Here is a 25886-nt window from a genome sequence, read left to right as displayed (position 1 = left end):
GACAGATGTGCTGTCTTCATTGGAGTGAAGAGGATAACCCGACCAAGACCTGAGATGGGAAAAGTCAAGGCCAGTGCCCCTGGAGCTGTGAGTTCTAGTAGCAGTAGGTAAGGACAGAAACACTAGCTTTGGCCAGGATTTTTCAGACCTTAATTATCAAACGAAGAGTGTAGCTTTTGTTCTTCATAGGGAATGGGAAGGCTTATTTTTGAGCAGCTGAATGACATGATCACAAAGATGTTTTGGGGTAACCTTTGTGTAACAGGGTGGTGTGCAGGAAGGACTAAAGCAGAGAGAGACCAGAGGCCAGGACAGCTGTAACAGGCACTGCAAATGTCCTACGTGTGATAACAAGGACCCAAATTCAGGTAGTGGTGGTAGAAATAGAGGTCAATTCATTCTCCTTGGTTTGTGAGTTTCATAAGAGAGAGTACAGATACTGTTAACATCCTTGTTCATCATTAGAGATTTCTCCAGTGACTTAGTTAAGATTTACTATTGGGTTGAAATTTAATTTCTGTTGATTAACTCTCCTTTCTGCATCTGCTGTATTCCTGATGAAACATTTTTCCATCTTTAAGCAAATACTGCAATCAGTTGAGCTTTTGCCACCTTCAGTTTGATCTAGTATGGGCTGCCAGGAAGGCTGTATTGCTGTCCCATTCTTGCATCGGTTCATTGTGTGATCTTAGTCAAGACTCACCACCAAAGTTTCACGCTTCCATTTCTCATCTGGATAGCACATGCCACCTCCCAGAAATGCTGTGAGGATTATACCATCTCAGAAATGATGGTGTGGGAGCACTTCCCGGTCTGTCCAGCAAACAAGAACCTTGCTTTGTCCTTTAGACATAGCAACTAACATTCTGAATATCCTCTTTCTTTACAAAACACTTTCCACCTTCACCATCTTTGGATGAGTACAGAACCTATGAGCTGTTAGGTGATTAGCACCTGTTTCATTTTACAGAAGAAACTGAGGCTCAGGAAAGTTAAGAGTGTTATCCAAAGTCATGCAGCTGGTTAGCAGAGGATGAGACCCCTGCTCCTAAATTGACCTCAGGTTCCATCTCCCAAAAGAATGCTGACCTCAGCTTATAAGCACCAAGCACCTCGCCCCATATTCCAGAAGAGGACATTTTAAGGAAGGCAACCCTTACAGATGACCAGATGCCTCTGAAAGTAAAACATATCCCCAGTAAATTATCTTGAGTTCCTCCAAAGCACAGATCAAGTATGAGCACGGGAGTGATTGTGACCATGTGCCCATGATCTTCGTGGCAGGGCTGGATGTAGCTTTGTGTAAGTCTCCCTGGCACTGTCCGTCTGTTATGCCAACAGCTATAAAGGGCTCTTCTAGTAAATACCAGAAGGGTTATATTTTAGAGTCTTGGATTGAAGGCGGTCTTTGGCCATAGAAGAAGGCCTGGGTCTAGGCATGGAAGCAAATAGCATTCCCACTTCTTTTCGTTTCAACAAGCAGTTTTTTAACTGAAAGAATTGTTCTTTTTGGCAAAACTGCTCAGAGGCAGCTTCCCTTTTATGTTCAAATTAAAGGGAAATGACTCTCTTCCCTTGGACTTGAGGACTGTGAACTGGAGCTGTGCATGTTTTGTGATAAAGGAGGAGGTGTGGGTGGATTTTAATCAGAGCTGAACTGAGTGGTGGAGTGAGCTAACACACAGGACAGGTTATGAGCTGCTGGAAGTAGGAAGTAGCTGTCAGGCATCACTCTTCAGGAGAGACCCATGGGGGCCAGGATTGGTCTCACTCAAAACTGTATGCCCAAAACCAGTGCCTGCCATGTAGGAAGTGCTCAGGAAATATTTGTTGAACAAATGGTAATACAATTAATCACTGAAGGAGACATCCTCCTTCACCATAGACAGATCCTTCTAACTTTCCCTGCTGTTTCCAAGTAGAGCCTCTGTGGGAAGAGGACTCACTGTCATGCCTCAGCTTAGTGGAGTTTCACCTGAAATCTACCCATATGCAGGGTCAAGGCAAAAGAATTCCAAAGTTACTTCTCTCCCTCTCTCACTCAAGAAAAAACCTGAGGTGGAACTGAATCAATCCCAGCTCTGGGGCCTCTGCAGAAACTTTTACTACTTAGCCATTGACATTTACAGGTTTGGTGGAATTGGTGTTGCATTTGCCCTTTACACTGAGGCCTCAGAAACCAGTGGTAGTTCGGCCCCTGTTGTCATAGGAAGGCTCAGTGTGAAGCCCTGGACTAGGCAGGGGAGGGGCAGAAGGGTGTGTGGCACTGAAAGGTGTCAAGTAAATGGCGACATGGCTTTTCTGCCCATATTCACCCAGGAAATTCATACCACACATGAGAGTTTTTCAGTGGGTGGATTAAATACCATCCCCCTACACACACCTCCTGGAATCACCTAGTCCAGACCTACCGAATCAGGACCTGTGAGAGTCAGTACATTTTCTAAGCTCTTTGGGTAATTCTTATATGATTTTAAAAAATTTGAGAGTCACTGGTTTGTGCTCAGGCCCTTGCGCCTGCAAATGGTAATATTTTCAGTAACTTTTATTTTTAATTCTCGAGTTTGCAGGGATGCACTGAACCTGTAGAAACTATAATTGTTCCCAGTTCTTTTTATGTCTAAAGGCTTTATAATATAACTAAGAAAGCAGAAGACTATTCTTGGAGGCAGCAAGAAAACTTGGGCTTTGGAATCACAGAACTGCATTTGAATCCCAGCTCTACCACTTACTAGATGCATAATTTTGAGCGATTTAAGTTAACCTCTCTGGGTTTCTTTCCCTGGCTGGGTACTCGTTTAACTCATCGGGGAAGCTTAGCAAGTACTCTCTTCTCTATCACTTTCCTCTTCTCTCAAAGTCATCTTAAGGTTTACTTCTCAAAAGCTGGTAACTTTGAGACAGAAAACGATCACTCTGAGCAGAGGGGATTATTAATCCTATTTTAATTTATATACCGTATATTTTATATTGGTCTAAATTAGGCTATGGTGAGTAGGATCCTACGTGTTGAGTAATTGCTTTATAAAAAATCAGTGAATAATATGGCAGGATCTGACCAAAAGGAAATATGTGCATGACACAAACTTTTATTGTCACATTTTGAAAACAGGTTCTCAAGAATTAATTGCTTTAAAATGTGGGGCTAGTTGTCGTTAGCTGGATGAAGTATAAATATAAAGAAATATTTGTAGGAGCTGAGAAAAGTTATGATTTTTTTTGAAAAAAGACGATATTTGAGATAAATATTTTTCTCAGTTTGTTTTATGTTGTAGTATAATACCTATCTGATCAAATTGGATAATGTAAATATATTTACTGAAGATCAGTTTCTAATCTAACTGGTTCCAGTGGTAACATAATGGACATCTGAGACTTATATTCATGAGGTCTGCCTACATTTAGGGGAAGGGAAAGGAGAGGAAATGGCCAAGAAGTCCATAAGAAGTGGACAATGCTTTAACTTTTTCAAGTTTTGCTAACATATTTTATGTAAGTTATTCAATACCCCTATATTAAAGAGCAGCAGCTATTAAACACTAACATTTATTAGCTGCTGGAAAGTAAAAAAAAAATAATTCCACTTCAGCTAGTCCCCTTCAGTTTCCATAAAATGTTAGAACCAACACCATTTGACAGGAAAAAGCAGTTTTCGACCCTGGCGGAGTAGAGAATTCTTTTGTTTTTTAAATGTTATAAGACATGTTTCTCCTCACTGCAAAGCTCATGATTCTCTAGCATGAATGATGAATGATGTAAATGGCAGAAACTGCATCTTTCATGTCCCAGGAAATGTGGTCTTGAATTGAGTGCACCATTTGGATTGAGAATACAAAAGCCAACAATACAGCAGCTTCATCATCTCTTAGGAAAAATGTTCCCTTCTTTTAGAAATGTATGTCCCAGAACCAACCAATATACCCATTGAGAAGACAAACCATCGAGGAGAGGTTGACCTGGAGGTTCCCCTGTGGCCCACGCCTAGTGAAAATGATATCATCCATCTCCCTAGAGGTAAGCATTGAAGGCAGGTGAGATCTGCTAGTTTTCTATGTAGTCTACTTGGCTTTTTTCTAATTTTTAAAATTTCTTATGAGTAACTTTTAAAATGACTTGCTGAAGTAAATTCAAATAACTATTCCCGGGCAGACCTGCTTGGCTGAAACATATTTACACCACACATTGATAAAATAAGTCAGCAGGTAACTGGATTAAATGCCTCCTTCCTGGCCCTCTGTGCTCAGAGACTTTGTGATGATGGAAATAAATATGTTCCTAGTCGTAAGAGCTTGGTATCTGGAACTTCTAAGCCATCTCTCAAACGTATGTATATATAAACTTTATAAGGAGAGTAATCATGAATTAGTCACTGTCTCTTGTAGATTCTGCACTGAGCATTTATACATTAGGTTACCCTCTACTTCTGGGCAGTTTTCACTTCATGTGAGTTACATTTATTACCTATGTTGATTTTTCTAGTCACCAGGTTTACTCCATGCCTTTTTTTCTTGCTCTATCCTTTCAGTTTGTGCATAATAAAGATGTCATTTTGTCTCCCAATAGCTGTTAATATTTCCTTTTCTATAAAAGTAGACCTCTTCTTGATCAGTAGTATAAACTTGCTCTTAGCCGTGACTCAATACTGCCTCCTGTCTACTCCAACCATATTTTCCATATCATTGCTATATAATGTATATTTCTTTTGGAAGAAGCAATATTCATTGCTTGAGAGATTAATTGTCTGTTACTCTAGATATTCTAAACGTTACGCTTGGATCAAGCCTGATGACCAGAAAGCCAAATTCCTGGACCTAGTGTTTTTGGCTCTCTGTATAATTGTTCTAACTGAATGTGCTTTAGCATTACGCTTACATTCGTTCAGTCAATAACTATTAGTGCCTACTGTATGCCAGGCCCTGTTCTAGAGGCTAGACTTCGATCATAAGAATAGCCATACTTACAGTATGTTGAAGACCTGTGCATTGCATAGTATCTATGTTATACAGCCCCTAAAGATAAATTTTCTTACGTGTCAATAGCAAGAAAATGTATGCTTCTCCTAGGCAACTGATTTGTTTTAACCTAAAAGACATTGTGAATCCTATTAAAGACTGATAGTTGTTTCCATTTTTGGCTTTGGCTGCTACAAAGCTCAAAGCCAACTTTTATGGCTTGGTTTTAGCACAGAAACAGCACTGGAAGACTGAATTTTGTAAACAGACCTCACTTGCAGCTTCATTTTTCTCTCACCAAGACCTTCCTTAATTTATATCTTCTTATTCTTGTATGACACATATTCCTAAAACTGCTTTATATTTCATTTGGAATATGGGAAATTAAAATTCATTCTTTTATTCATTGTGTATTTAAAATCTGAATTCATCAATAAAATGTTACTCTTTGACATTTTTCTTGATGCTGGAAAATATGTTTCTATAAAGTTTTATTGCTATCTGCACTGGCTAAAATGATTAGGAATGTTTTCTACCTCCCATTCCTCCTTGCTCCCACCACCCCTCCAGAACACACAAAAGCATATCATTTAAAATCTGAGTTTTAAACACAGTCTTACATACCACAAAGCTTGGTCACTTCATGAGCTGAATTTCTAGAACAATTTAAGAGTAACTCCTTTTGTTATTGTGTGTCATGTGTCTTTCACTATACTGATTTTTAATGCATTTAGAACACCTGACTACAATGATTTATTTGAAAGAAAATAGAATAAAAATAAGGAAACTTTAGGGAGTGCCCCCTATTGGTATGTGTTTAACCTTATTTTTGTCTGCAACATTCATTGTTGTAAGAGAGATATTTTAAAAGAACATAAAGGTCATCATTCATAAGTGCAAAACTAAATGTAGTCACCTATGCAATATAATTCATTAGGGCAGAAAAACGATCTAATAGGCCTAAGCAAGATTTTCAACTAGTTTATGAAAAGTAAGACAATATTGCTTAGAGTTCAGTGAACCAGAGTATCAACCAAAAGACCAACCTCCTGATTCTGATTAGTTTTGATCTAATTAGTCTTAGCTATTACATTAGTAGGTAAAAGAATATACTTTGTTCTAGTCTCCTGTTTGCCAGTAAGCAAGGAGATCAGCTAATGTTTCTCCTTCAAAATCTGAGAAGACCGTATATGTTAATAGTAATCAAAATATTTTAATGGTCTAATTCACTTTTTCAAAATCTACCTAAGCACCTTCTTATTTTCTTGATTAGCTAGAGCCGGCATCATCTTACCCAATTATTAAGATTCTCACTCTGATTTTTTTTTTTTTTTTTTAACATTCATCCCTAAGCACTCTGCCCTCTACTAAGAGCTCTTTGGATCAACATTAGATTTTAATCACATTTTTAGCCTCAAAAAACTGAGAAGCAATAAAACCAAGTTGCTGATCTCTATTTGCAATGTCGTTAAAATAATCCTTAACAATTCTGGTTTAGGTAATAAATGCTTGTAATTTTTTTTCTCCTAGACATGGGTCACCTCCAGGTAGATTACAGAGATAACAGGCTGCACCCAAGTGAAGATTCTTCACTGGACTCCATTGCCTCAGTTGTGGCTCCCATAATTATATGCCTCTCTATTATAATAGCATTCCTATTCATCAATCAGAAGAAACAGTGGATACCACTGCTTTGCTGGTATCGAACACCAACTAAGGTACTGCCTTGCAAAAGTTAGTTTCTTAAATGATGACTCTAGGAAAACTTAACACTCATACTGAAGTTGCTTGAAACCTTGTGTCTTAACCAGTGAAATTTTTACTTTGCTATTCATAGCCTCAAATCCATACCAGGCTATAGTATGAATCAAATATGTAGTACTTGCCCAGGGCTGGACTGATCACAAGGTGAATTATCCATTATCCATTGGTTAATGAATCCTGACCTTACATGGATCCAGTTTTCTGGATGTACTCTGAAGTTTTCAAATGAACAAATACTTCTGGATTTGTTCCTAAATCATTGCTTATATTAGACATTAAAACATGATCACCTGGCATTTCTCAGTCATCAGTCAACTTACAATTGGGAGAGAAAAAAAGTCGCAAAGGGAGGGAGATAATACTCAGGAGAGGGCTGGAAGATCATGAGGGTATACAAAAGGCAAAAGGACAGGTCAATGCATCAAAGGCAAGCACCAAATGGAAAGGTCGCAGAAGATGAAGAGGTGGTGGAAAGTAATAGTAGACAAGGTAGGGAGAGGCAGATTTCACACTGAGGGAGAAAAGATGTATGTTTGTTTTCAGTACAAATATAAAAGGCCTCTAAATCTGCCTATTTTAAAGACAAGAAAAAACTGTATTAAGGGAAATAAATCATAATCCCTTCCAACTCTAATTCTACCTTTTGCCTTGAGTTGGTTTATTTTAATCATAAACCTTAAGAATTGGAAACAGCCTGAACAATTATGTAATATAATTTACTATCTGGTTAACCCTTCCATGTAAAAATTCTGTCCTGCGGTTATCCTGCCTCCAATTTTTCTTTGAACAAATGTACACTGGGCACAGGCTCTATGCTGGGTCGGGATACAGTTGCCTGTGTCCAAAGCTAGGAAACAGACCCGCTCATAAAACGTATGGAGTGACTAGAAACACACGGGCTGGCCCAGCCTATGATAGTGTTCTACAGTCTGAGTGGTTAGAAATCATCGCTTTGTTTTTAAAATCTGCCTACCTTCCACTCATTCTTCAACCCCCTTTAAACACAGGTCTGCACTTCAAGGATTTGAAATCATTTCACCAGTCTTTTTTTTTTTTTCAGTTCCTTTATCTTCCTATTTGACAGTTTCTTGACATTTCACCTTAAATTACAGTTTGTCAGTGTCCCTCATAAAAGTATAGAACAAGATGTGATAATCTGCATACAGTCTACCAATGAATTGTGAAACTGTTATCTCACCTGAGTTAGGTAGTAAATTTCTGTTCATTTGAGATAACGTAAAGCAACTAATTTTTTGTGGTTTTATTCCTCCTCTCATTAAATAGCCTTCTTCCTTAAATAATCAGCTAGTATCTGTGGACTGCAAGAAAGGAACCAGAGTCCAGGTGGACAGTTCCCAGAGAATGCTAAGAATTGCAGAACCAGATGCAAGATTCAGTGGCTTCTACAGCATGCAAAAACAGAACCATCTACAGGCAGACAATTTCTACCAAACAGTGTGAAGAAAGGCAACTAGGATGAGGTTTCAAAAGACAGAAGACGACTAAATCTGCTCTAAAAAGTAAACTAGAATTTGTGCACTTGCTTAGTGGATTGTATTGGATTGTGACTTGATGTACAGCGCTAAGACCTTACTGGGATGGGCTCTGTCTACAGCAATGTGCAGAACAAGCATTCCCACTTTTCCTCAAGATAACTGACCAAGTGTTTTCTTAGAACCAAAGTTTTTAAAGTTGCTAAGATATATTTGCCTGTAAGATAGCTGTAGAGATATTTGGGGTGGGGACAGTGAGTTTGGATGGGGAAATGGGTGGGAGGGTGGTGTCGGGAAGAAAAATTGGTCAGCTTGGCTCGGGGAGAAACCTGGTAACATAAAAGCAGTTCAGTGGCCCAGAGGATATTTTTTTCCTATGCTCTGAAGACTGCACTGGTTGCTGCAAAGCTCAGGCCTGAATGAGCAGGAAACAAACAAGGCCTTGCGACCCAGCTGCCATAACCACCTTAGAACTACCAGACGAGCACATCAGAACCTTTTGACAGCCATCCCAGGTCGAAAGCCACAAGTTTCTTTTCTATACAGTCACAACTGCAGTAGGCAGTGAGGAAGCCAGAGAAATGCGATAGCGACATTTCTCTAAAGCGGGTTATTAAGGATATATACAGTTATACTTTTTGCTGCTTTTATTTTCTTCCAAGCCAATCAGCCAGTTCCTAGCAGAGTCAGCACATGAACAAGATCTAAGTCATTTCTTGATGTGAGCACTGGAGCTTTTCTTACAACAACGTGACAGGAAGGAGGGAGAGGGTGACGAACACCAGGCATTTCCAGGGGCTATATTTCACTGTTTGTTGTTGCTTTGTTCTGTTATATTGTTGGTTGTTCATAGTTTTTGCTGAAGCTCTAGCTTAAGAAGAAACTTTTTTTAAAAAGACTGTTTGGGGATTCTTTTTCCTTATTATATACTGATTCTACAAAATAGAAACTACTTCATTTTAATTGTATATTATTCAAGCACCTTTGTTGAAGCTCAAAAAAAATGATGCCTCTTTAAACTTTAGCAATTATAGGAGTATTTATGTAACTATCTTATGCTTCAAAAAACAAAAGTATTTGTGTGCATGTGTATATAATATATATATACATATATATTTATACACATACAATTTATGTTTTCCTGTTGAATGTATTTTTATGAGATTTTAACCAGAACAAAGGCAGATAAACAGGCATTCCATATCCGTGCTTTTGATCACTTACCAATTTTTTGAATAACACAAAATCTCATTCTACCTGCAGTTTAATTGGAAAGATGTGTGTGTGAGAGTATGTATGTGTGTGTTTGTGTGCACGCACGCCTTGAGCAGTCAGCATTGCACCTGCTATGGAGAAGGGTATTCCTTTATTAAAATCTTCCTCATTTGGATTTGCTTTCAGTTGGTTTTCAATTTGCTCACTGGCCAGAGACATTGATGGCAGTTCTTATCTGCATCACTAATCAGCTCCTGGATTTTTTTTTTTTTCAAACAATGGTTTGAAACAACTACTGGAATATTGTCCACAATAAGCTGGAAGTTTGTTGTAGTATGCCTCAAATATAACTGACTGTATACTATAGTGTTAACTTTTCAAACAGCCCTTAGCACTTTTATACTAATTAACCCATTTGTGCATTGAGTTTTCTTTTAAAAATGCTTGTTGTGAAAGACACAGATACCCAGTATGCTTAATGTGAAAAGAAAATGTGTTCTGTTTTGTAAAGGAACTTTCAAGTATTGTTGTAAATACTTGGACAGAGGTTGCTGAACTTTAAAAAAAATTAATTTATTATTATAATGACCTAATTTATTAATCTGAAGATTAACCATTTTTTTGTCTTAGAATATCAAAAAGAAAAAGAAAAAGGTGTTCTAGCTGTTTGCATCAAAGGAAAAAAAGATTTATTATCAAGGGGCAATATTTTTATCTTTTTCCAAAATAAATTTGTTAATGATACATTACCAAAATAGATTGGCATCAGCCTGATTAGTATAAATTTTGTTGGTAATTAATCCATTCCTGGCATAAAAAGTCTTTATCAAAAAAAATTGTAGATGCTTGCTTTTTGTTTTTTCAATCATGGCCATATTATGAAAATACTAACAGGATATAGGACAAGGTGTAAATTTTTTTATTATTATTTTAAAGATATGATTTATCCTGAGTGCTGTATCTATTACTCTTTTACTTTGGTTCCTGTTGTGCTCTTGTAAAAGAAAAACAAATATAATTTCCTGAAGAATAAAATAGATATATGGCACTTGGAGTGCACCATAGTTCTACAGTTTGTTTTTGTTTTCTTCAAAAAACAAAGCTGTAAGAGAATTATCTGCAACTTGATTCTTGGCAGGAAATAAACATTTTGAGTTGAAATCACACAGTGTAACTTGCAAAAAGATTCCATCTCTGGGATCCAAAAGACAAATAATTGTCCCTTTAAGGTTATCAGTCCAATGAACCTCTGGTGTCACAAGAAGTCCCCGTGCCTTTGTCATTAGGCGGGTCTTTCCCAAGGTATCCTTGCAAAAAGAAAAGTGTCTCCCAGAGTACGCAGTACAGCGGTGCTGTTTTTAGGGAGACAAGAAACCTACCTGCTGTCAGAAACGTGCTCATAACTAGTATCAAAATTAACTTGCTACGCACAGGAGGATTGTGGTGGGAAACCCTACAGTGGTTCAATGCTGAAGAAGAAAGACTTTACCAAGCAAAATCAGGGGAAGCCTAACTGCAAAGAGACTTTGAGCTGACAGGAAAAAATAGGTATATTTTCATACATTTTAGAATCATCAATTTAAGAATGAGCTGTAAACAGAACAATGTTGAGTCTCCTTTAAAAAAATATATCCCCTAAGGACTTTCTACTCTATCATATACCCTTTAAAGCTACATTTCTTCAGTACAAGGCATCATTTTTACAAATTCACATCAAATTAATTTAAATTATTAATATTACTGTGTAAGTATACGTATCTGGGGAAAGGGCCAGTAAGTTCCACATAAGAACATTAATAAAACAAGGCAACTATCTCGAGTTTCTCATACCCCTAGAGATGACAGCTGAAATGCCAAGCAGGCATTAAACTTCAAACCGGGCCCCTGCCTTTGCAGTCATGGTGTCTCAGTTGCTGAGTGGAGTGAGGAGTATGTATAGCCCTGTTTCTTTGCTCACCGGTGTTTAAGTGGAATTGTGAAAGCCTCCTGTAGCAGGTCCCATATAGACTCTTACTTCATTCATGTCGTCTATGGGAGGGGGCTGCATGGCTGTTTTTGAAATGTCTCACAGCCCCAGAAAAAGAGCAGGACTTCCGTCATTCCACAGCAGTTCAGCATACTCTAATAAACGTCCTCCTCTTCCCCTTCGTAGCATTCTGGGACGAATCAGGGTTTCATCTGCTCACATATTGTAGCGATGGGCTGTGTGGAATTAAGGGAAACAATCTAGCACTGTAAGGGAAAAAAAATACAACACAAAACTCCCAAATATAAGGCTCTCAAACATGTATTTTTACTTCTTAAAAAATTTATTAAATGCCATTGATTTGATTGGAACCAGCAAAAGTGCTCATGATATTGATGAATCCATAAGTGGCTATATCTAGAATTCATACTTAAGAAAAACACACAGGCATGAATAAAATATGACACAGTAATGAGAATGGGCAGTTCTGCAGTGTACACTTTCTCAAGCACCTCAGAGGACACAAACTTTTAAAGTACAATTCTTCACAGATACGTGAAGCAGAACATTTGAAAATCAAAAGTTAAATACAAGATTCTAAAAGTGAATGGCAATTTAATGGTTAAAATTTGACCAATGGTGAAACAAGCAGCAAGCTACAAAATCCATCATCACCAACAGTTTCAACGTTCACTAAGTATTAAACCAAAGTAATGCATATTCTGGTTTTGCCTTCAAGAACGGCCCAAGTTTATTCTGTTTCAGTATCTCTGAACAATACTGGTAGGTAATAGTTATACTGACAATTCTCACAAAAAACAGTGTTGGTTCTTGCCATCACTGAATTTATAGTATAAATCTCCCAAGGCTTTAATCTAGTTCATCAGTGCAGTTTACATAAGAAAGCCATAAAAACAAATGGGCATACTGTCAGTTAATAAGAAATATAACTGCACATGCACAATTAATACTTCTCTCAATCTACTAAGAGAACAGTTTATTAGTAGATTTAACAAAAACCATCTCTAGAATTCAAAATAGTGCCCATATTTCCGTTGGTTCTATAATATAAAGAATTAGTGTAGTCAAGATCTGTTAATACTGAATCAAACCCAAGTTCAAATGTGCTGAGTTTCCAATAGCAAGAAGGGTAATGGTAGCCAGCTTTCAGAATAATGCTGTAGGAAATCTAGCTTGGAGCCCACCGCAGATAAAGTTGCTGCTCTATGTAGGACACAGAACTAGAAGAAAAAGAGAACTTTTAGCTACAAATGTATATTTTGTATACATTTACACAAAACATACATTTTACATGTACATTTAAAAACACCATTAAGTAATGAGAACTAAATGTTAATGCAAAGATCTATAGTAGCACTTTTTTAAAGGTTTTAAGAGGCTGTACCCAACAAGGATGAGTTCTCTCAACACACATTAGAATTTCCCAGAAATGAGACACCAAAAGGCCATGTCTCTTAGGGTGCCACTTGGAGATAGAAGCCCCTAACATTTGCCCTATACCATGAGGCTTGTGACACAGCAAACAGACTCCCTAGGGAAGTCAAAGAAGGGTGCAAGTTTCTGCACACATTTTTATTCCTAACTAGCATTACCACGGCAGCAGCCACACGTACATTACTTCAGAATGAGCCTTGGGTACTACTGTCAAGGCAGCAGTGGCGGCAGGCTGCAGTGGGGTCATTAAGCAGGTGCGAGAAAGAGAATCTCAATTAGCCCATACACTGCCCACCCTACTCCCTTTCTCAGGCCAAATGAGACCACTTTTCTACCTTCTTTCACTTCTGACATTTGCATTAAAACTAAGATGGTGTATTTAGGCAGCCAAGCCACACTCTCATCTGTGTTAAAACAACAACAAACTAGCCAAAAAAAGGGGAAGGAGTATTCTCCCCTTGAGCAATATCCCCCTCCCAGGCAAAGTGTCCTCTTATTGGTCCCCAAGGAAGAGGAACAGTTAACCAGCTGTGAACTTTCAGGATGGGTGGAAAAGAGCATTTTCAATGACCCCACTTCACCACCTTCCCACACACATTTGGGTAAATAACATCTCTGCATTACACTCCCATCTTCGTTTTCTCTGACTACAGTCTCCGCTGTAGTCTTAAATCCTCGCTTCTTTTCCACCCAGTCCTCACAATACAAAGCCAAGACAAAACCACAGCACATGCACACAGACAGCTCATCAGAAGCAGGTACAGTATAGATAGAACTGGGCTTACAGACAGGAGCCAGCGGCCCGAGCATGAGGAGCAGAATTAGATGGGTGCTGCTTCCCTAAGGCATGCGGTATAGGTAGGTTCACAATTACAGTCCTAGGTTTTCAGAGTAAAGAATTAAAAATCATTTTTCCCCAGAGGACTCTGTTCTTTGGGTCATAACATCCTTCCATGCAGTTAAATGCTAAAATAGCTAGAGAATGCTTCAGAAGCTCATTCTATCTCTGGCCCTCATAGAGGCCTAGGAACCCACTATAATCAAAATTTAAGACATGTTCTTTATGTTCGTCTCATTCCTGCTTCACATCTAGAAGAACAAACCTCAGAACAATCCAGCTTTCATACCAATGCTAGCACAACACAAAAGCAAACAAAGATGTCAGGTATTAAAAAAAAAAAAAAATTCAGAATTTTATAGGGAGAAAAAGTCCTCCATCAGAAAAACAGCTTATTTTTTAAAATGTCAACTCAGTCTGTTCTACTCCAGTGTTAACCCACTAGTGTCTAGCCCGTGCTTCTTACTCTCACCGCATCAAGACTCTTACAAGTGAAACGTGTGATTCACTTTGAGTACCCTGTGTATACTACTGAGGTTTCCCTTTCATGACACTATGGTTTAAGAAAAGACCATCTGAGGTTTCTAATGTCTCAGAAATCTTCATCTTCCTTGTGCTCAGCTAACTTTAGTGGAGAAGAGAGAGAACCCAGAGAAGAAGACTGTCACTAGAAGAGGATTGCTCTCAAAACTGTCAAACACTACAAGATGCACTTTGTGATGCTTTCAAAATCTGGTCCATGAATACCTGCTACTTTAAAAAAATATTTCATTGAAAAGTATTAATTTTGCCTCTAAGTTCTCCAGTCCCTTCTTTATCATCCAAACTTTGCTCTTTCCTCAGCAAAGTAACTCAACCTCTCACTCTTCTTTTGCCTCATCAATATTCCCATCCTGTGTGAGCCTCACCTTGCCTCTAAGATTTGTGGCTGCTTTTTCACCGTCCTGGGTTTACGCAAGTCCATTCTTTTTATTTCCCCGCTTCCCTTCCTGTGTCTTACATCAGTCCCTTTCGTATTCCCTTTGGCACCATTCAAAGATGTGACTCTTCCTTCCTTCATCCGTCCTCACTAATGATCTGTCCTCCTTTCCACTGTCCTCAAGATGACAGAGACCACCCTTCTCAAATTTCCCAGTGCCAACCTGCCAACATCTGATACCCACATGATTAGGCGCCATCTCACTAATTTTCATCTACTACCTCCCTTGATGTTTATAGTTTAGCTGTAGAGATTATTTCCAACCCAGAACCTCAATAAAACTTAAATTTTATAAAACCATAATATATAATGTTGGTAGAAGTCAGTCATGTATCTAATCCTCACCCTGCATAATAAGATTAATGAAAGTTGTGCTTTGGGAAGTTACTGTCTAATGTATTAGCAAGGTGATATATTTACTGACTAAACCAAACCTCCCAGCCATCGCACCTATACCATTATAAAACTCACCTTTCAGAATATAATCAGTTAACAAGCTCGGAACTTTTTCACTGTCCTCCTTCATGGCACGAAGAACTGCAAAATGGAAGAGGGGAAAAAAGACAACAATTAAAAATTTAGATCAAAAGTATTATTTAATTTCAATCATTGTGGCCTTACTCTTCCTTAATTATAGGATATAACTGACTCATACAAATTATATGTGATTTTCCTGATAAGGGGATACAACAATAAAGGCCCAATAATTTATTTTAGTGGAGTAAGTCCACAAGAATTTATTTTAGGTAAGAATATCCCACTTACCCGAGAGTTGCTTTCCTGATTTAAAATTTCCAAACAGTGGAGGCAAAAAAGAGGAATTGGGTTATTTACAAGGAGCCTTCGCTCTGTAATAATACTGGAAAGTGGGTTACTGCAATGTGCACCTTAATGAACTCTGTGCAGCAAGAAGACCTCAGTGCTGTAGATCAAGCAAACTAGAGAAGCTCTTAGAGAAATGGACAGTTAGCTATACCCTCCAACAAGCATATCTGTCAGACTCCTTGGAAACTTTCAAAGAAAAGACCCAAATGAAGAACAACTTCCATGAAGCAGCACCTGGCATCTGCCTGGCTGTCGCCGCCTCTGCACTACGGAGGAACCTGGGAGAATTAGCCTCATTCTAATTTGACAATTTTATCTTCTAAGTAAAAACTAAAATAGAAAAAACAGCCACCTAGTATAATGTTTTTCTTTTTTAAGCTAGACCATTCAGGTTGAGATAAACTCACAAATATTATACTTTAACAGAGATTCCCAACTCAAATTTTCTCCAAAGCATCCTGGTAAAAATATTTCACTGTTTTTCACCACTGATACGACAAGGCAAAATAGTGTAACTGTCACATCAGCCTTCCTGGGTTTAAACCCTGGCTCTGCCACTTCCTAATTGTGTGAAGCTGAGCAAGCTACTTAACCACTTTTGCACCAAGCTCTTCATCTGTGAAATGAGAATAATAATTGGATTTAATCTCAAAGGTTTGTTATGAGGACTAAGCTACTAATTCAGATAGAAAGGTCATATCATAGTGCCTGGCACATAGTGCATGCTCTGTATTAACTGTAACAATATTATTTAAATGATTATTATTATTATTGCACCCAGAATCCCCTAATAGCTTTTATGAGGAAGACTATATATCCATAAACACTGTGACTGTCTCCACAGGGCTCTTCTTCTGGAAAGAAAAGGAGCTTTGGACACAAATATGTCCAAAGATTCCAAACTGTGTCAACCTATAAAGACATCTCGATGCTGGAATTATGATGACTTTAGTTTGACCAATGAAGTATTTGTTCTTGATCTGAGGCCTGCCAGTAATTCCTGGCTTGTGAGCAATATTTATTTATGTTCCCTTCTTTAGAGGGCTACCATGTGCAGTATTTCTGCTTCCAATCATGTTTAAAATATTTTCTAACTTCTATATAAAATCACATACCAAAAACCAGCATCATTAAAAGTATAATTTCCTGGGAATTAAGAGACCCAGCTCTGTAATTAACCATCCCCCTGTGTGATCTTGAACACGCATAACTTCGTAAGTTCTTCCTGAAAATAAGAGGGCTAGCTACCCAGTTAATCTCTTGATTTTTTATTTCAGACTGGCTGGCATCACTTGATTTATCCATATTTAAATATAAAACTTTTTAAAGAATTATTCACCAAAGGAAAGAATAAAAGCTCCAAGTTAGAAGGCAGGGAGCTAAGAAATAAGACACTTGCTTCTACTCAGGTTTTCCTTGCCCATTCCTCTTAAATTTCCAAAATAAATATCATCATCCATACTCATCCATGTGATGCTCTTTCATTTGGTTCCCTCCTAATTAGCAAGTATCATAAATATTTACCATCAAAGACCTAACAGATCAGCAAATTCAATCCCTCCATTTTAACGGCTAACTGATAGTAACTTAGCCAAAATCATACATATATTAATCTATTTACTGTGAGGTAAATAGAACAAATATTTTTTATCCTAGTTTTTCAATGTGAGCAAAAGAGAGTAAGTTAACTTCCAAGAATATCCCTGAAAATAACAGGGAGAGAACCAGAATTCAGGGCTCATTTGCGGCTATAAGAGATACTCAGTATCATGTATATTTAAATCTAACAATTTTTTTTAAGACAAGCCCATTGAAGGTACATTATCTTTGTCTGCTTTGTTCACTAAAGTATCCCAAGTGCCCAGATCATGGCCTGGTACAGAGTAGGCCTTCACCAAATATTTGCTGAATGAATGCATGTTCTTAAAACATCACTGTCAATTTATGTTCTACCTGTAACTACTCCCTCGGGTTCTACATTCGTAAGAAATAAAAAGTGTTTACCCTAAGTCTTTCCTATTCAGTTACTGACAGTCATAGATATATAAGATCCATAAAGAATTTCATTTATGATAAATGGATATGTTCTTAAACATGTAAGAGATGATGGAGATTCAAGTTATGCTTTTTCCCAAAATTTTAGCTTATAAATATTCCACGGTAAGAAAAACAGAAAAACTACAAATATTTGTAGGTAAAACAGAAAAACTATAAATATTTCAAGGTAAGAAAAACAGAAAAACTACAAATCAACACTAGAGTTACTGTTGTATTTAATGTCACAGCCATTTTTGGCTTCATTCTTATAAAAATAAACAATTATATGCATCATTTATATCCTAAATTGACAAAACTAACAACAAAATCAGCCAACTAAAGTCAGGTGTTTACCGATCAGCAAAAGGAAATCAGGTAATAGTTTCATTTTGTCTTTGCTCACTTTTTGTTAATATTTGAAGATCTTCAACAGATGGTGGTCCGTTTTTTTTCTCATAAGGAATGACTGTAGTCAAATACTGCCAAGTTTAAAAAAAAAAAATGTGTCACTTAAATCGGAATTACCTTATCTGCAAAAAATTTGATACTGTCACTAGAAGGTCTATTTCATAACATAAAACATAAACTACTTTGGTAATGAAAACACAGGTATTGTATGGGAATAAAGGTATCTTACTATCTCAGATGGAGCTCATTTTTTTTTTTTTTGCCCACCTCTATTTGCTTCATACAAACCTAGTGTAAACAGAAACAACCACCTTTTTGCATTTCAGTTATTGAAAATTTCATAGGACTAAGTCTGAGGATGGTTTACTCAATTTGTTCATTTTTGAAGTGAAGTATTATCTCACATTCTACTTGCATTATTTTTCAACACATTTTAAAAATAGCAATTTAAACTGAAAACATAGTTTTAACAGTTCTGCACAATAAAGTAATTTCCAACAGCAAAATAATTCTGTTTCAGACCATTTTTATTCTGGCTGAACAAATGGTCCACATATATAACATGACAACTTTGAAAAACACACACTAGCTTCTTTCAGAAGCTAACAAAGACACACTTAAATCGTTTTAGAAATGCATTATTACTATTATTTTAAATTATTGGGTAAGTCATTGTAAACGTTTTTAGGTATTAAAGGAGAAAAGCAAAAGTTGAGAATGGCCTAAGGGGAAATGAATAATGAAAATTAATGTCTGAAATTGAGACAAACTTCCTAGTTCACTACTTGTAAAGGCTCACAAGTAACAGCGCCACGTCTTATAACTAATCCCATGAAAGCATAATCCATAAATGATTGTCCAGATTTTCCTGTTCTTACCATCCCACCAAAAAAATAGTTCCGTGCATTTCACATATGCTCATACAGAAAGCCAGTGGTTTTTACCTGGAATCTCTTAGCTCCACCCATTATTTAACCTCGTGCCCTAAATCTCAGCTCTGTGGCTAATCCTCATTGAGTGATCTTATCCTGCCCATAACTGAAAAACAGGATAAAGAAAGCTGCTTTACAATAACTGGATCCCTAAGTCCAGAAAAGTGGTAAAACTGCATAGTTCAATCTTTGAGACACTTAAGTGTTCCACCGTCTTTTTGATGTAGATTTCCTGCAGGTGATGCCCACTTGTATAATCGAATGTTTCTTTGTAAAGAACAGCAACAAAAGGCCAGAAATGATGTGTTCCTGGCTTCACTCTGCACATGTCAGGCAACCTGGAGAGGCACCATGAGGCTGCGCCCTGGCCCGCTCTCTGGCTACCTGGATGCATCTTCAGGCCTCCCTGCTCCACTCACAGTTTGGAAGATTCCTTGCCTTCTTGTGAGGTTGAGAGAGGTGAGAGGCACTGGAATGAAAACAAAAATTCAAACATCCCTTCATGGAGCTCACTGATGAGCTGCAAATGTCAGTGTGAGTCTTCCCTCTTTAATAGGAATGATCTCCCTTCTCGAGAAACACTTAACTACCTGCAGTAAAATCTCCAGGCATTTGAACTAGGCGTTCTTTTGCTAAACTTCCTACAAGCTACATTTTATACACCTTCTTAATCTGCACAGAAGAGCTAACTTAAAGAGTTTTCTTTTTTAAAGTGAAAATTTCATATAGTGAAAGGTAATTTTAAGCATACCCATTAATGTGAATGTTTCCCATGTTCATGATGTTCCTTCAATCATTATACAAAAATGTGAATAAAAAGCAAATTGCTAGATACTTGATTATATATTCATATCTATGTATAATTTTGTATAAATAATGTCTCATGCCTCGTTTGGCAGAAAACTGAGTTGGCTGACTATGCAATACACCTTAAAAACACATGAACTTCATTTAAAGGAGGTAAGATATACTCTATACATATTTTTGACCTAGAACTCTAGTCTCAAACATACCAACATCTGGCCTTCTTCCCCCAAAAATGACATCTTGCTTCTTAGAATTAGAGTCACATATTTTAGTTTAGTTATTTTCACAAGCAGATTTTCTACACATGCAATACATTATGTTAAAATGTTAATGTCTATTTGTTTAAAACTAAGAGTGAAAAATGGAGCTATAAAACATGTCTTAAGAATGCATTTAATCTACTGTCCAATTTGAAAAATGCTTTTTCCTCAAAGGGAAATTCTGTTCATTATCAAGACTATAAATATAATGAACTTTTATAATAAACTTTTATTTCTCTTGTTAAGCAATGGTCTTAGTAAATTAGTAAACTACCAGCTTTCAGGATCTTCACTTACACAGAAAATGAAAAAGCAGAGAATGAGGAAAATAAGGATAACCGAGCACCTGTTTCTCTCCACCTGAATTTCCAAAGGTGTGGCGGAGGCCATTCTGAATGACATTTGAGATCCCTTCCATGCTGAAGCGCTAAAGGCGGCAATATACGGCCCAGAAGAAAAGGACAGAGAAAGAAGTTCAAAGTCTATTAGTAAGAATGTACCATGATGACTTATGTGCCCGAGAGGCAAGCAGTTAGAAAATGCCACTACTTATCCAGATAAAGCACACAAACTCATGCTCTTTTTAAAATGCTGTTGCTTCCATTTCTTTGCAAGTTAAATGCAAAAGCAACTGTTTTTATGCTACTATATTCATGCAGGCATTTTTCTGATGTAGCTAATAAAATTGTTCCAATGTAAATGTTGTAAGTTGTACACATATTTGTTCTATACAAAATTTACTGTGTAATTTTTAAGATACTTTTTGATATTATTTACCTACATTTTATCAGAAGTCTGAAAACGTAATATGAACAGTATGCATATTTTCAGCCTAAGTTTGTATAATTCTACCATCAGTTTGGAGAACATTAACATAACATTTAGCAAATGAAAATGCTGTTACTTGGAGAGCTGATTATTGCTTCCCACTCACTCTTCGGGCCACCTGCCACTGCCTTGGTGCAGAAATGCGAACTAGAAGATGGCATACGCTTCCTGGAGAGCAGAGTGGATCCCATGTGCCAGCTAGGCCCCCAAAAACTTCTCCAAAGACTTTTCCACTCCGTTGCTAGGAAACAATTCTAGTTTCTTTCTCCCAGCAACCTTCAAGACTTCCTAGAATTCTTTGTACTGAAAAGGGAGTATTTTTTTTCCTAAACAACTTATCTTGATTTGTAACCAGTCTACAATGTCATCAGGCATAGTAAAAGGCGTCTGGTGGCACCTCTATGGCGGCTGAGTCAAAGGAATGAGATGGATTCTTACAGCATGACTAATTAAGGGGAAAGGCATCGTGAAAAGGAAGTGAAGGCCTGATTCACTGGATGGTTCCTTCCCCTGGAATTTTATAGAGGAAATTTAAATCAGTAAACACATTTGAGGAGTCAACATAAAGAATATTTTACCAGGCCCCAAGGGGCAGAAGAAAGGAAACCAAGGAAATGTCATCAAGAAATACATGTAGTTTCATCCAGTGGTTCTCAAAGTGTAGTCCAGGGACCCCCTCCCACCCAACTCCTGCCAAGAGGTCCCTGAAATCCTCTCAGGAGTTCAGGAGTTCAAAAATGTCTTCTTAATACTACTAAAACATAAGTTGTCTTTTTTACTCTCATTCTCTCATGAATTACAGTGAAATATTCCAAATGACAGACTGAATGCAGAAGCACATTTGTGAATCTAGCTGTCTTTAATCAAGCCAGATGTTAATGAGATTGACAAAAATGCACAGCAATGATATTTTTTCATGATTTTGTAAAATATTATTGTTCCTAAATATATGCTCTTTATAATGAATTTATTTTTGGTATTTTTCAAGAATTTATATTTTTAATTTTATCACTTTTAATTTGTAACATAGCAAATATTAAGTTTCTTGGGGTCCTCGATAAATTTTAAGAGTGTAAAGAAGTCTTGATAACAAAAAGCTAAGAAATGCCAACAGGCTGAATCACTGAGGGAGCTATGTGCTTCTGTTTTCTGTTATCAGTCACGTAACTCTGTGGAGTTACTGAAAATCTGAGTTCCAAATTTTACTACCTTACAGGAGACTGTACAAATATGCCTCTCCTCCTAAACCATCCATCTTCCCTACCTAGCCTTTCCCAGATTTGCAAGCCAGTTTTGCTTCAGCAAGAATCAAACGTCTAGTCAAGATACTTTGCTGACTACTCTTCACTTCACTGAAAGCATAACTATTAGCTTTGATGGAGGAGGCTAGTTATAAAACAAAAACCTACAGAAAACTATTTCTGTAAATTTTTCCAATGCTATCATAATTCATTCATATTTTTTAAACAGATTATCAAATGAGATGACATCTTAGGCTTCAGAGTATATAATAACAATTATGAGAAACTATTTTCAAATAACCAAGTCAGTTTTTTGTAATTATTTTCATAAAATATATTTTCTTTCAAATGTGGCAAACAGAAAAGTACTTGTTTTTAAGTACTTAGTCTGTATTACCTGGCTCCATTATCTATGGGCATGTTTAAGCTAGATACAAATTCATAAAATCTAAAGCAAGATAAAAAGTTTCGGAATCCACATATCAGGAAACTAAGACACACTTTCTATTTGGAGAGCACATTCCAAAAACACTAGCTTTATTTTTCCAATCAGAAAGCCAATTCCTGTCACTAGAAAAAACAAAAGTTGATACAGTTTCAATTTTGTAAGATGCAGATGTAATTTAGGTTTTCTTTATTAAATGTGTGGTTGCAGACATTACTGAGCCATCTCACTACTGATAGCCTGACTACTTGTGAAAGATGGCTTTTGTGCCACCAGAATTCTAGGCTTAGGGGAAATTAGTGAAAATGCAATCATGGGAAGCCAAGGTAACCTGGAAAAACAAAACTAACAGCTGATGCCAGTGAAAGAAGGTAAAGTAAGGAATGCAGCAGAACCTCTGTCCTTGCTGCTGATGGCTGCTTAGTCAGTGGCTGCAGCCGACAAGGCCCTACTGTCCCCAGCTCTTTCACTGGCAATGAACCAGGGAAGCAACGTGCAGCATGTACAGTTCAATCGCCTCTTGATCCGTTGGAAAATTACAGAACAAGGAAATCAGAAGGTTCTACAGGAAAAAAAAAAAAAAAACACTAAAATCTATGTCTGAGAACGTCCCCCCATCAAACGCTTCAGTTGCCATCAACTCCCACCTCCCCAGAAGTCAGGCAGCATCAATGTTCTCCCTCCACTGCATTTCCAAACTCTCCCTCTCTACTAGCTCCTTCCTGACAGCAACCCGAAATTCTCAAACCCTCAACCTATTTCCTTTCCCAAGGGTTTCCTGACACAGCTCTTCCCAACATCATTTATTCGATCCGGAAGACCACGGCCACTTTTCAGATCTGAGACATCCAGGAATCCCTCCTCCCTGAACTGCTTCCTTGGATTCAGAGACACCACACTCTCCCAGATTTCCCTCACCCCAACCCTCCTGCTCTCTAGTTGCTACTTCAAAGAGGGGCCACTTTCTTCACTCATCCCTTAAACGCCAGTGTTCCCTAGGATCTTGTGCCTCTTTTCTTGACTCACGTCTCAGATGCTGCTGTGCCTCTGGATTCTGTCCCTATTTAATTATCATGCACCCCCTCTGGGCATTACCACTCAATACCGTCAGCTTCTGCTTCGATAAACTGATAGCTCCACATTACTAAGATCAGTAAAGTGCTAAGAACAGAGACTGGCACATGGCAAAGCTCAGTACATGTTAGCGATCTTTACTGTAATTTCCCTGAGCTTCACTCTGCAGGTTTAATGGCCAATTGGACATCTGTACCTATTGTATGTTTAATGGCCTACTGACAAGCCTATGTTCCTGTCTATATTTAATATCAATATTTCTAAAACTCATATCCAACTGAATTCAATGTCCTCTTCTCCCCCAATACACAAACAAAAAAATTTAAAAACCAGTTCCTCCTTCAGCATTTTATTCTCCTCTCTCATTCATTTCCTCTTTCTTTCAAAAAACATCCTGAGCCAGATACCATTCCAGGTATTAGAGATTCAGAGTGAACACATCAGCCAAGGCCCCTCTCACCCTCCTGACCTTACATTCCAGCATAAGGGGGCACAAAAAGCACAACACGTAAATGAACTGAATGCTGCAGATAACTAACACATGCCCTATCCTTAGCTCCAACAAGGCGATTAAAAACTGGATGCCTACTTTCTACTCGGACGTCAGAGAAAAGCTGTCTGAGGAGATGACATCTGAGCTGAAATATGACTTATACACCCATCCTAGATAAGCCACAAAGAACACTGGACAAGGGAGATCTTCTCAGAGAACAAAACCAAAAGCAGCCAACCTGGCCAACTCGGGAGTTCACGCCACAGCTAGTGTGCAGGAGTCTTGCAATTCTCATTCAGTGGGATGGAACACAGCATCTATGGAATATGTCCATTCTCTCCTCCTTTTTATAAGATTTTATTGCAGCAACCCTGTCCTCTCCCTCATTGTGTGCCAATGTGTTGCAATGGCTGGCTTAACTTTCAGACCATAGGTTGACGGAAAAGAGAGACATCCCCTCATTTGCTGGGCTTGAAGCTAGAAGCAGGTACTGCTGACAAGACTTACATACCTCCCTTTGGGGAAGGGGCACATGTGCTTTATCTATGCTTGCCCTCATCAACAATCAATGACCTGACCCTAACTCCTCCCTTCTTTGGTGTCCGAACCAATCAACCTCACCAATATCTCTGAAATTCAACTATTTATATTTCCATCCCTACTTTCACTTCCCTGGCTCAATTCTTACATGAAATGGCTGCAACAGCCTCCTAATTAACATATCTCCAGTTGCCTCCTTCCAATTAGTTCTCCTTGAAACCACTTAAGTTCTCTTCCAAAACAGACAAACCCAAACATGTAACTACCTCACCTAAAATCCATTTTTGGTTCTCTACAGCCTTTAAACAAAAACCAGGTGCCTCAGAATGTCGTACAACGCCAGCCATTTTCCAGCTTCCACTGTGCAATTTCCATAGCCTCTTCTTGAGTTTCTTGCTCCCTCACCTTCTAGCTTTCACCATAATGAGCAGCCTTCATTTCCCCAGATGTCCCTAACTGTCCTCTCCAAATGGTGGCACACACCACCCCCTCTGCTGTCTGTGCCTGTTCCCTCCTCCTTCTACCTGACCTCCGGGTGCAGCTCAGCCTTCCCAGACCCCTAAACCTAGCTAGGGGCAATAGTAATATATGTCCACCTTGACCACAGAACAAAGCCAGGCTCAGAAAACACTAAAAACATGGTAGTTGTTTTGAATATAGCAATTATCACACCCTGTACCTAGGTTTCTCCATGTTGATACTACTGACATTTCCAGTCAGATCATTCTTGTCACAGGGGTCAGTGTAGAGGGGTGGGATCTCTACTAGCACCTCCGGTCTCTGTTCACCAGGATGCCAGCAGTACCACCCCCATCCTTCCCTACCCTGCCCAGTTGTGACAACAATAAATGTTTTCAGACATTGACTCATGTCCCGTGGGGGGCAAAATTGGCCTGGTTGAGAATCACCGCACTAAAGCACATTGGATGGTTCATCATCTCAATCTGCAACCCATGGGCAGCACATTCCTGGAAAACTGAAATTGATTCTACAACCTTAACACCCATGCCGGGGACACAACTGTGGATCAATTAATGTTTGCCTAATAATATAAGAAAAGTTCAGGAGATCAAGACCATCCTGGCTGACACAATGAAACACCGTCTCTACTAAAAATACAAAAAATTAGCCAGACGCGGTGGCAGGCGTCTGTAGCCCCAGCTACTCAGGAGGATGAGGCAGGAGAATGGTGTGAACCCGGGAGGCGGAGCTTGCAGTGAGCCGAGATAGCACCACTGCACTCCAGCCTGGGCGACAGAGCGAGACTCTGTCTCAAAAAAAAAAAAAAAAAAAAGAAAAGTAATCAAGGTATTTTTAATGGGGAGGTAGAGGGC

The 25886-nt window shown here is 38.2% G+C and overlaps 2 protein-coding genes across 11 annotated transcripts in view; one reads left to right on the top strand and one right to left on the bottom strand.

Annotated features, from left to right (window-relative positions):
• CRIM1 (cysteine rich transmembrane BMP regulator 1) overlaps positions 1–10588 on the top strand; it is a 197146-nt gene extending 186558 nt beyond the window's left edge. For 5 of the 6 annotated variants that reach the window (XM_030800644.1, XM_030800643.1, XM_030800640.1 and 2 more), the window contains 3 exons: positions 3892–4014; positions 6483–6670; positions 8001–10585. In XM_030800644.1, coding sequence (XP_030656504.1) covers positions 3892–4014; positions 6483–6670; positions 8001–8177 — 488 coding nt within the window. In that variant the 3' untranslated portion in view covers positions 8178–10585. Of the gene's footprint in view, positions 1–3891; positions 4015–6482; positions 6671–8000 lie in introns of all 6 variants that reach the window. The other variant, XM_030800639.1, reaches the window with a different exon arrangement.
• A 1126-nt stretch (positions 10589–11714) lies between these two features.
• Positions 11715–25886, bottom strand: part of FEZ2 (fasciculation and elongation protein zeta 2) — a 47168-nt gene continuing 32996 nt past the window's right edge. The window contains exons 6-10 of one of the 5 annotated variants that reach the window (XR_004027096.1): positions 20278–20358; positions 17928–18003; positions 15134–15199; positions 13631–13723; positions 11715–12631 (exon numbers count right to left, since the gene is read on the bottom strand). Coding sequence is in view for 3 of the 5 variants with exons in the window: in XM_030800645.1 (XP_030656505.1) it covers positions 12615–12631; positions 15134–15199; positions 17928–18003; positions 20278–20358 (240 nt within the window). In the remaining 2 variants the exon portion in view is untranslated. Of the gene's footprint in view, positions 12632–13630; positions 13724–13948; positions 13978–15133; positions 15200–17927; positions 18004–20228; positions 20359–25886 lie in introns of all 5 variants that reach the window. The other 4 variants (XM_030800647.1, XR_004027097.1, XM_030800645.1 and 1 more) reach the window with 4 other exon arrangements.

Source organism: Nomascus leucogenys, chromosome 19 (assembly GCF_006542625.1).
Source record: "Nomascus leucogenys isolate Asia chromosome 19, Asia_NLE_v1, whole genome shotgun sequence".
In the NCBI taxonomy this organism is placed as follows: Eukaryota; Metazoa; Chordata; class Mammalia; order Primates; family Hylobatidae; genus Nomascus; species Nomascus leucogenys.
Note: the sequence above shows the minus strand (reverse complement) of the source record. Positions and strands in the feature narration are given on the sequence as shown.